The sequence below is a fragment of the Polyodon spathula genome, chromosome 4 (genome assembly GCF_017654505.1).
Source record: "Polyodon spathula isolate WHYD16114869_AA chromosome 4, ASM1765450v1, whole genome shotgun sequence".
Lineage (NCBI taxonomy): Eukaryota > Metazoa > Chordata > Actinopteri > Acipenseriformes > Polyodontidae > Polyodon > Polyodon spathula.
This window is the reverse complement of record NC_054537.1, coordinates 39,772,359-39,784,371: the sequence shown is the minus strand read 5'-3', so window position 1 is coordinate 39,784,371 and position 12,013 is coordinate 39,772,359. Positions and strand designations below refer to the sequence as shown.

Genomic DNA, 12,013 nt, shown 5'->3' with positions numbered 1-12,013 from the left:
GTCTCTGGTACACAAGCTGGTAGAGGAAGGATTTACAGTGAAAGGTGAATTTGTTCAGGTTTCCCCTCTAGTAACCCCGGTTACGAAAGTTATTATTTCTAATGTGCCTCCGTTTTTAAAAAATGAGCAATTAGAAAAGAATTTAGCTCGTTTTGGTAAACTGGTGTCCCCGATTAAGGGAATCCCGCTGGGGTGCAAAAATAACAGTGTTAGGCACGTCATGTCGTTTAGAAGGCAGGCGTTTGTCTTACTAAATGATCCTAACCAAGTCATTAATGTTGCCTGGAATTTTAACGTGGAAGGGATGAATTGTGTAGTTTTTGTCAGTTCCGAAACGATGAGATGTTTTTACTGTGGAGAACAGGGACACCAGAGAAAAGCCTGCCCGAGAAAAGAGGCTAGAGCGGAGACAGGGCAGGATCAGGGCGATGCTGGCGGGGAGGAAGTCGGGGGTGTTGGGGGTGAGCGGGAGGAAGAGTCGGCTCCCCCAGCGCAGCCGCAGAGCGAGCCCGTGCTGACCGAGGAGGGGGCGATCCAGAGGGAAACCGGAGCAGAACCACCAACACCACGGCCTCGCACAAAGAGACCCAGCCGCAGCCTGTCACTGACGGGTTCGGAGGATAATACCGCTACTACTGAGAATGGTGAAGAATCATTCAAGGTAGTAGCGAAAAAGACACGAATTCAGCGGAAGGCTGCAGAGCTGCCGGATGGCAGAGCGCAGCCAGTGCAGAGCTCCGAACCCGTGCAGACAGGGAGACTGCGGGCTCCAGGCGGGGCGTCAGTCCCTCCCAACGCGGAGGAAGAGAGCACAGCGCAGGGTGAGCCGGGCGCGGTGCAAGACTCTCCGCTAGCTGAATCTCAGCCGCCTGAAATAGTGCCGGCTGTAGCAGAGACCGGTGTCGGGGAGTCGGAGGGAGCTGCGGAGGAACGGATTCTCGGGGGCGAGCGAGAGGACAGCGCGGATGAGATGGAGGGGGAGCTCTCTGACTCCTCGCTTATCTCAGACATCCCTGATAGCCAACCCGTCAGTAAGAAAAAGTTATACACGCTTGAGCAGGTAAATGATTTTATGATAGAAACAAAAGGGAAAAGGGGAGTAGAAATAGAGAGTTTTTTCCCTGATCTAAGGTTATTTCTCCACTCCGCTCACGTTATAACAAGGAAAGCCACAATAGAAGAATTTGATCAGCCAAAACGTTATAGATTAAAAAAAATTGTTCAGAAAATTAAAAAGGATCTTAAAAGTGGTTCAAAATCTCTTGTTTAAAAATGGCTGTGTTTTATGAAACTTCTTTTATTACTTGTTTTAGTGTGTTAGTTTTTTTAGCTATGATGGAAAGGTGCGTTTTTATTTCTTTTAATCTAAACGGCTGCAGACAGTCTTTTAAGAGGGCGCAGCTAGTCGGGTTTTTAGAGCAGAAGCAGGCGGGGGTGGTGTTTCTGCAGGAAACGCACTCGGATCAGGAGAATGAGGAGGCGTGGCGAGCGGAGTGGAAGGGGCTGTGCGTGATGAGTCACGGCGCTAGTACCAGTGCAGGAGTAGCCGTGCTTTTTAAACCCAGCCTGGGGGCAGTTTTACTAGATATGGATGAAATCGAGAAAGGGAGGATTTTAAAAGTAAGAGCTAGGCTGGGCAGTACAGTGTATGTTTTTATTAATATTTATGCCCCCAATAGAGGGGGGGAACGAATTTTATTTTTTAAGAAATTAAAGCAAGCTCTTTTTAATATTAATAATAATGATGTGGTGGTAGTAGGAGGAGATTTTAATTGTACTGTTAATTTTAATATTGATAGAAATAATGATGAACCACACCCTCAGTCCTCCAGAGAGTTGGCTGCATTGTTAGAGTCCAGTGACCTGGTTGACATATGGAGATGCCTGCACCCCAGTTCAAGACAATACACCTGGTCTCAGTATCACACAGACTGTGTATATAGAGCAAGACTAGATCGGTTTTATACTTCAAAAAACGATTTAAATAAATTTATCAAAGCAAGAATCATCCCCAGTAGTCTCTCTGACCACCACTGTCTATTAATTACAGTATTAATTCAATCAGAACCCCACAGAGCATCTTACTGGCATTTCAATGTAAAATTATTACAAGATGTAAAATTTAAGCAACAATTCAAACTTTTTTGGATAATTTGGAAAAAAGAAAAAGCACAATATAAAGATTTAAGACAGTGGTGGGACATTGGCAAAATACAAATTAAATGTTTTTGTCAACAATATACTATAAATGCAACCAGGTCACTGAACACAGCCGTGAGAGAACTGGAGTCCAAAATCCTCCTCCTAGAGGAAAGTTTAAATTCAGAATTTAAAGAACAGACCCTGGAGAACCTAAAGGAGCAGAAAATCGCGCTGGGGAGCTTGCTGAAGGAAAGAGTGAAGGGGGCGATTGTGCGTTCCAGATTCATGGAGTTGAGAGACATGGATGCCCCCACTAGTTTCTTCTTCAACCTGGAGAGGAAGAGAGCGGACAGTAGACAGCTGTGTTGTATCAGGACTCCTGGTGGGAAAGAACTGCACACCCGGGAGGAAATCAGCAGAGAGGCGGTGCGTTTTTACAAGGAACTTTATAATAAAGAACTGTGCAACATAGAGGACACTGAGCGGCTGCTCCAGGGGTTACCCAGCCTCAGTGAGAAGGAGCAGATTCAGCTGGACGCACCGCTGACCCACCAGGAGATGACCGCCGCTGTCAAGCAGCTCTCCAGCGGAAAGGTTCCCGGGATCGATGGACTGCCAGCAGAATTTTATAATAATTTCTGGGATATAATGGGGGAGGATTTGCTCCAGGTTCTGAGAGAGAGCCTCAGCCACAGGGAGCTGCCTCTTAGCTGCCGTAGGGCAGTGGTTACACTGCTGCCCAAGAAGGGAGACCTATGCCAGCTTAAAAATTGGAGACCTGTGTCAATTTTATGTTCTGATTTAAAGATTTTATCCAAAACAATCGCTAATAGATTAAAAAGTGTTATTGGAACTGTAATACATATGGATCAAACATATTGTATACCGGGTCGCTCTATTTTTGATAACTTGTTTTTTATTCGAGATTTTTTAACTGTAAGTGATATTTGTGATTTTAATGTAGGAATGGTCTCCCTGGATCAAGAGAAGGCTTTCGACAGAGTCGACCACACCTACCTCTTTCATACACTGGAAGCCTTCGGGTTCGGTCCTGGTTTTATTTCTTATATTCGGCTTTTATATTCCAACATTTTTAGTATTTTAAAGATCAACAATGGGCTGAGTCAGCCCTTCCCAGTGTGCAGGGGTATAAGGCAGGGCTGTGCCCTGTCTGGTATGCTGTATTCACTGGTTATAGAGCCCCTGCTGCACCTGCTGAGGGTCAGGCTAGCTGGATGGACAGTGCCCTCCTCGCCCTCCACACCCTCCTCTGCCACAGTGAAGGTGTCTGCCTACGCAGACGATGTGACTGTGTTTGTGAGGGGGGATGCAGATGTCCAAGCGCTGCAGCAGACTCTAAATGAGTTCCAGAGAGCATCTTCTGCCAGAGTAAACTGGGCAAAATGTGACACCTTCCTGTCAGGCGGCTGGGATGAGGGCACCCCTCCTTTCCTGCCTGAGGGGCTGAAATGGAACAGAACAGGTATTAAAGTGTTGGGGGTGTACCTCGGAACAGAAAACTACATGAAAAAGAACTGGGAGGGTTTGTTGGATAGGGTGAGGGGGCGGCTGCAGAGGTGGAAGGGACTGCTGGCTCAACTGTCCTTCAAGGGCCGGGTGCTTGTTATTAATAATCTGGTGGCCTCTAGCTTGTGGCACAAGCTGGTATGCTTGGACCCACCCCAGGGCCTGGTGAAGGAGATCCAGAGAGTGTTGCTGGAGTTCTTTTGGAGCGGGAGACACAGTTTGAGGCCGGCAGTCCTCTACCTCCCTAGTGATGAGGGGGGGCAGGGGCTAGTCAGCATTGCCAGCAGGGTGGCAGCCTTCAGACTGCAGGCGGTTCAGAGACTCCTGTACACTGAGGAGGAGGCTCATTGGAAGAGGCTGGCCTGTTTCCTTCTTAATAGATTTGGGGGGCTGGGGTTAGGAAAACACCTGTTTTTAATTGAGAACACCAGTTTTAGTAAAGCAGGACTTCCTCCTTTTTATCAAAGTATTTTAAAAGCCTGGCAGCTGGTGAGGGTGGAAAGGGATGTGGAGTCCTTGACAGGGCAGGACCTGTTTGAGGAGCCCCTATTTTTTAATCCACTCTTTCCAGTTAAGTTCCTCCAGTCGATGACGCTCTGTGCCAGTTTTTTAAAAGCAGGTGTAACCAGGATGGTCCACCTGTTAAACCTTGAGCTCTCCTGCTGGCTAACTGCCTCCCAGCTAACTGCACAGCTAGGCTGGCACTCAGAGAGGCTTGCAGAAAGACTGATGGGTGAGTTGAGGGGCTGCCTCTCCCCGCGGCTCAAGGCAGTCCTGAGGGAGGAGTTGTCCAGAGGCACAGAGCAGAGACAGCTTTCCTTATTTCCAGGGATGATCGTGTCACCAGCAGTAGGTGAGGAAGGTGACGGCGGTGGAGAGAATGGAGGGACTTTGCTTAAATTGCAGAATGTGGAGGAAATTATCTTTCACACAATGAATGGAAAACAGATATACAAATTGTGTGTTAAAGCCACAGAGTATAGTAGGCTAAGGGGTCTGGTAGACTCTAAGTGGCGAGCTTACTTGGCTGTAGAGGAGGGGCACAGGCCGGTGTGGAGGGTGCTGTACAAGCCGCCTCTCGCCAAGAGAGTGGGGGACCTGCAGTGGAAGATTCTACACTGCATTGTGTCCACAGGCAGGTTTCTCCATAGAGTGGACCCCAGCATCAGTGAGCAGTGCGCTTTTTGCTCAGCAGAGGAAACTCTCTTTCATGCCTACAGTGAGTGTGAGAGGCTGCGGCCACTTTTTAATTTACTGCAGGGAATCCTGAATAATTTAGGGGTCGTTTTTAGTAAGGAGCTTTTTATTTTTGGGGTTCTATACAATTTTAAAATGAAAAACAGGTGTGTTCTTATTAATTTTTTAATTGGACAGGCAAAATTGGCTATTTTAAAGACAAGGAAAAATCAACTCTCTGGTTCTGGACTGACCAGTTTAGTGGTTCAGTTCAGGGTGCTCGTGGTCAGCCAGATCAGAGTAGAGTTTGAGTATTTTAAACTGGTCAGTAACCTGGAGGACTTTCAGGAGAGGTGGTGTGTGGGAGACGCCTTGTGTGCTGTGAGTGAGGAGGGGGAGCTCCAGTTTTTGTTCTAATTTTATTTAATTTTTGTTTTACAGTGTTTTATTTTTGGCTTTTATCTGTTTTCAACAAAGAAAAAAAAACACTTTTAATATTGATTTTTTAATGATCCTTTTATTTTGTTTAAAATCTGTTTTTAAGGAGAACACGATATATTTTAGGATTTTTTAAATTTTGCTCAGGCAGTAGGAATCTTAACTTTTGTTGTGTTTTACCTTTATTTGAATTTTAATGGATTTTATTTGGAATGTTTAAATAAAGGATCTTAAAAGTCAAGTCTCTCTCTCTCTCTCTCTCTCTTCCAAAGCTGCTTTATTGGCATGACAACATTGGTGGGATTGCCAAAGCAGTTAAAAGTACAGTATATACTATAAACTCTGTCTCTCATAGCTTCCTCCTCAAAACCTGTCAGATAACCTTTATCGTAGTGTAAAAGCACTGTTAAAGAATATTGAATTAAACATGGTTAAGCACAGTAAACCCATAGCATAAAGACATTACCGAGCTACTAGTAAAAGCGCTGTTAAAGAACCGACAAGCATGGTTATTTTACAGTATAGCTAAAGGATTAAAATAAAAGTGAATACATTAAATTATTAATAAACCTGCTACAGCACAGTAAATCCATACCCTAAACAAATTACCGAGCTACTATGTTACATTTGTAAAGGGTGTACCGTAGCAAAGCGGTATTAGGAGTACATTGGTTAGACACAGTCCACACAAGCTGCGTTAGCTAGCATTTGCTTTCGCATCAACTGGCACAGCATTATATTTTTTCTTTGCAGTTACGCTTTACTTCTTGACCTCAATTTATGCAATATATTATCTATATTATTATTATTATTATTATTATTATTATTATTATTGAAACCTTGTTTAATCGAATTATACTGGGATGAATGGTTTAACTGGATTGGAAGATGAAGTTTTTCAACATCAGCCCAATCTCAGCTCTGTGCTACACTGTTCTTGTATTCATTTATAAATCACCGTGCTTTCAATATCACCAGGTTTGTAATTTTCTAAAGCAGGCAGATTACACAAAGCTATCTCCCCATAAGAGAGAAGTGTACAGAAAATATAAACCGATATAATACTAATGTTACCGTAACACACGCATTTTCATCACTATATATTTAAACAGTCATGCTGCGTGTCAAATTGTTCAATTTGAAATGCATCCCCTTACCATTATGTTGTTGCTGTAGACCGCCTGCAAGTGGATGACTGTATAGTTTTGAAACAGGAGGTGCGCTGTCCGCGGTATCTGTTCTACCGGCTGGAACTACAGACTCTCTGATTCGGGAAAAACGTCACTCCAGACTGCACTAAATACACTACAGCGAGAGAGAGGAGAATGACCGACAAAAGACTACAGCCAATCAAGAGACAAGTTTCTGCGGGGGCCACGTTCCAACAACAATGAAAAGGGAATCGAACCATATCTTGGCGGTGTGGCCATGGAATCACTGGATGGTTAGAAGGGGTGGGTTCTGCATGCCCTATATGTGTTAGGAACGAATAGTAAGACATACATAGACGCACATGCTGCTTTGACTTCAAGCTGGGCTTTCAATGATTAGCTACAGAGAATGCCTTGAAAACGTGTATAGATTCAAATTAACATACCCTGCGTGTGCAGTAGCTAATGTGCTGCAAAAGGTAGACACAGATACATTAGCACTTTTAGTTTCAAAAGTGTCTTCCGACAGTCCGAAACTCGCAGTTTCTTTGTGTTTTAATGTATTAGCGCGAACGTCATCATAAAATGAAACAAGGTGCAATCGGTGCAATTTACATAAATGTGGCAGAATAACTTCAATATTTAAATGAAAGCCCTATATGTTAATGATACAAAGTTTTTGTGTAATATCAGTATTGCAGTCAGTGTACAGGTGGGAAAGAAAAGGCAGAGAAAAACAAAACAGCCGTTTCAAGAGAAAGAAGAGAACATAAGTAGAACATAAAGGCAGTGTTCTATTCCAAAACCTCGCATCTATACCCTACTCACTAAAGTGATTACTGACTCTCTCTAATAATAATAATAATAATAATAATAATAATAATAATAATAATAATAATTCAATTATAGTTTCATAAACCCAGTTGCACTTTATGAAAACAAATAACACCGGGGTGTTTAACAGCATGTCATATAAACAACCAGAGGCAAAGAATAACAAAGCTGTGAGTGATACTGGCAATGCATGACCTAAATCCTTTAAGTGTTAGTTTGTCACATCAGTACAGTATCGTAGCTTTGTCCATTCGATATATTCGTAGCATTTGCTCATCTGTAAGATCCAAGCAGGTGGTCCTGTGACTATACACCCGCGAGTTATACCTTTGGCGTCATCTGCAATTCCACATTGGAATTTATTTTAGCACGGAGCCTGTTTGAAATGTGTTCCCATCTCTTTTAGGACTCTTTCAAAACACGCGGAACCATTAAAAAATACTCAATCCGACCACATCGACACTTGATTTTTGCACGGGGGGTGGGATGGGAGCGGGATGTTAATTAGGTACCCACTTCATTTGCATAATATCACTCATACTGGCGGAAATAGAATTTTTCTTTCCTGGACAATTTAGATATTTGCTCGGAACACCAAAAACAGTCGGAAAGTTAAAACCAAACCACAAAAGCCCTCCACTACAGTTGGAAAAGGTTTGATATTCAGGACTATTAACTTTCTTTATAATTCTCCACTCATGTGTACACCAATTCGTATTTCCATATCGATGTCAGTCAGTATTGTTACTCCTTTGTGTTCATATCCGCAGCGCCCCGCAACCATTTTTTCATTTTCAGTTCACACTGTTTTGTTTAGTTTGTTTATATTCTCTACAGGTTGATTTAGCTGCAGGCATTAAAGTCCCCTCCCATCGCCTTTTTGCTCCCTGTCTCTTAAAAGGAAACCTGCAGAGGTTACAGATAAAACCACTACTGTAGCCCTGGAAAGAAAAAATAAAGAAAGAAAATGAGCAGAAATGTAAGAAAGAAAAAACATTCTGTTTTATAATATGCCTGTATTTCACCCTGCTTAAAAGTCAATAATAAACATTAAACTTATTTTAAGATGTACCCTGATGTTGACAGGGTAAAAGTGGTTGTGTGCTTATATATATATATATATATATATATATATATATATATAGATAGAGAGAGAGAGAGAGAGAGAGAGAGAGAGAGAGAGAGATTAGATAGATATATATTATATATATATATATATATATATATATATATATATATATATATATATATATATATAAATACGGTCTGCATAAGACTGGTCACACTGGTTGGAATGTTAGAAATAATACTGTCAGTATCATGAAAAAGTAGGTCACCTTATCTTACCTCTAAAGCCTGAAGTACACAAAACATACCAATCAGATCCCTGAGGCTGAAGTAAAATACTGACCAGCTGAAAACAGTCATGTCATTCTACGAGTATGCAAAAAATGATGGACAAACTTCAGACTGATTAATTTTTCTAACTCAATAGATAGATAGATAGATAGATAGATAGATAGATAGATAGATAGATAGATAGATAGATCAGAGGTCTCCAGGGTTTTCTGTATTTGACCTATCTTACAGTAAGTTGTAATTAACGATTTAGTGCACTCCTTAGGTCATCTGTATGTTGTTGTTATCATATATTTTCAATGACAATTACTAATCTGCAAGGTGAGGTTACCATGTTATTATAGGTCATAGAGAGCTACTGATAAACAAAAAATCAAAGAAAGCTGTAAGCAAAAACAGAAAAGGAGCACTTGGAAACGCAGCGTGAACAAAGGAATCAGAAATGTCTTGTGGAGATCTGCAAGTGATAGACCACTTCACCCTGTCAAGCAAAGGTCTTGATTGTGGTACCTCATTGTAAAAGACATTAGGTTTTATAGGTTTTTGTCTCCATTGAAATACATGGATAATCTTTATCAAGTCCAATTCTTTCCTCTTTGGCACACAACAGCCTAAAAATTTAGAGCCTTATGTCAGCAACTTTTCAAGATATGACACCTGGTCCACACATCCGATCATGATCTCACCAGCTCATCTCTCAACCCCTCCTCTATCTAAAAAGTTAGGTGAAACAAAGTTCACTGGACCCTTATTGTCCCCACAGGACCCTTGCTGTTCCTTTATTTTATATGTGCAGACAAAGAGAATAATGTTGTTTTGAATATATGAGTGTTGTTTGAAATATATACAACACTATTAGTTATGATTATATTGATTATATGTATTAATGTCTGAGTATATATTCCCTCATGCCATTATATTCTTCAAATTAGTTTTCCTTCTCTCTTTACATGCGTGTGCTTAACAGATATTATAGGGAACTTCCATCTTATGTTTTTCCAATATAGAGTTTCTCTTCATGGATAATCTATTTGTTTTTTATTTAAGTGTAAGATTGTAATGTCTCTGTCCTATGAGTTTCCTAACAGCAGGAACTCAGCTGAACTGCGGACGACCTCCTATTTTTTTTTAGCTTCACAAAAACCAGCTAAAATCAGTTTGCTAGTTGTGCACTTAGTTTTCCAATTTCCAGCGATAATTCATGTTTTTTTTCCAATTCCTCTATGGTAAGAAGACACTCTCACCTTGACGTTGTTTGATAAGAGAACGCCACTCTTCGTGCCAACTATCCCTTCCCTTTCAGGCACGACTTTTAAGACAGGCTCACAGCAAGTTATAAAGTTTTTACTTTCTTAAAACCCATTCTATTATTTTTCTTAAAATTACTTTTTTATGATTCAATATCATAGTAAGCACATCAGGTATTTCATTCCATTCATCTTCCCCATTTCCCAGCTTCTCAATATAGGAATAGAAGAGATGAACTAAGAGAAACCCCATAGTTGTTTAAATGTGAACTTTTCCTGATGAGAAACAGTTTTATACATTTTATCATAACAGGCAGTGTTTAAGCACGTGTGCACATTTTATACTATTATCCATACTACTACTTAAGGCAAGCATACAGTACAAAATCCTACTTCATCCTACTTCACACAGTAAAAAAGTGCTATAGAAATCTGTCTTTTAATTCTGGGAATCAAGCCCATCTTGCTAAGAAACTGCTCAAAGACTGGCCACTGCCCAAAAGCTGGCTATGTATCAAATTATACCAGTTTCTTACTGCATCATTTTATACCAGTTTCTTACTGCATCATTTTATACCTAAAGAACGCATGATTTTCACAATTATTGATTAGAACAGCATTAAACATTACATTTGATTACACATTTACATAATTTTCCAAACTAAAGATTACACAAACACTACAAAAGATTATAACACATATTATTGCATTAATACATTTCATTTTAAATTCTCCAATCCATGTCCAGGATTTCAACTCGCTTCCAGCAAGACTCCACTTCGGTCTCAGGTTCAACTCGGGTTGGTTCAGCGAACACGACAATAGGCTCTAGAATCCATCATCTTGCATCACAGGTGTGAGTCGCCATGGCCTTGACTTTGTACCTACAAGACACTTGTACACGCTTAGCAGGGACACCTTCCTCACATTCTGATTTTCTCAGATGGGCCCATTTTACTAAGTGACCCTTTCACAACTCATGCATTCAAACCTCTTAATATCTTTTTGGTTTACATTTAAATGAGAGAAAGAAACTCCTACAGAATCATTGCATTCAAACAAGATTCTACAGTGTTTAGCCAAATGACTGCATGTCGGACATAGTCTGGACCCAGTCACTGATGACTTGCTTTGGCACATATTACATGCACAATTAACAAGAGGATTATGTTTTAATTTATGTGTCAGGGTTACTTCTGCACCATGTACAATAGTTCTGGATCTGTACACATTGTTACTATATATTTCTTTCTGCTCACATAGAGACACTTTAGAAGGGATGCCATTCATCCAGAATATGGTAGGGGGCCAAAACTCACTGTTATTCATATTTTCTGGTATCTAATTACTGTTCTGCCTCACATCATCGGAGGGCAAACTCAATACAACTGAATCTGAATCAGTTGATGAACAATGAGCCTTAGCTACTGCATTTCTCCATACAAAAGGATTCAATGTTTTACTGACCAGCCTAGCTGATTCAACGTTACTTGCGACAACGGCTATCCGGGGCGAAGGGTCGCTATAAACGAGTACAGCTATCCGGGCGAGGGAACACTGGAGCTCCCAGGAAGGATGGCTCCCTACGTCCCTACGTCCCTTCCTAGCTGGCATGTTTTGGTGCTACTGCTGGCTGCACTGAGCCAGTTAGTGGCCATCTTCTCTTTCAGGGAACCAGGTTTACGGTAGGTAAACTAACGTTCCCATTCAATTCGAAAATGGCCACCAAACATTGTTTATGGGAAAACGAATACCAGAGCCGAGGGAGGGAAGAATGGCAGCACACGAGGGACGCCTCAGCCCTGCCTGACCAAAGGCCAGCGGTGCAAGCGTGCAACCTCAAGGACCCTTGTGCCCATTAAAGTCAATGAGGGATCTATCACATTAAGGTGATAGAACCTGGAAAAAGTTTGCAGCGTAGCCCAGCTAGCCAAATCTCAGCCATGGAGCCACCTCTAAAGAGGACCCATGACGTAGCCACACCTCTCGTGGAATGTGCGGCTACCCACCCAGGCGGGGGTAAGCCAGAACCATCATACGCAGTCAAGACTGTGTCTTCAATTCAATGCAACAGTCGCTGCTTCGAAAGGGGCTGTCCCAGGGTCTGTGTCCTGTGGCAGAGAAAGAGCTGGTCAGAAT

The 12,013-nt window shown here is 41.7% G+C and overlaps 1 protein-coding gene across 1 annotated transcript in view; it reads right to left on the bottom strand.

Annotated features, from left to right (window-relative positions):
* The window catches only part of LOC121314530 (elongation of very long chain fatty acids protein 2-like), a 51,486-nt gene extending 44,907 nt beyond the window's left edge, over positions 1-6,579 (bottom strand). The window contains exon 1 of the mRNA XM_041247912.1: positions 6,441-6,579. Within this exon, the coding sequence (XP_041103846.1) occupies positions 6,441-6,443 (3 nt within the window). The 5' untranslated portion in view covers positions 6,444-6,579. The remainder of the gene's footprint in view (positions 1-6,440) is intronic.
* Positions 6,580-12,013: the final 5,434 nt, after the last annotated feature.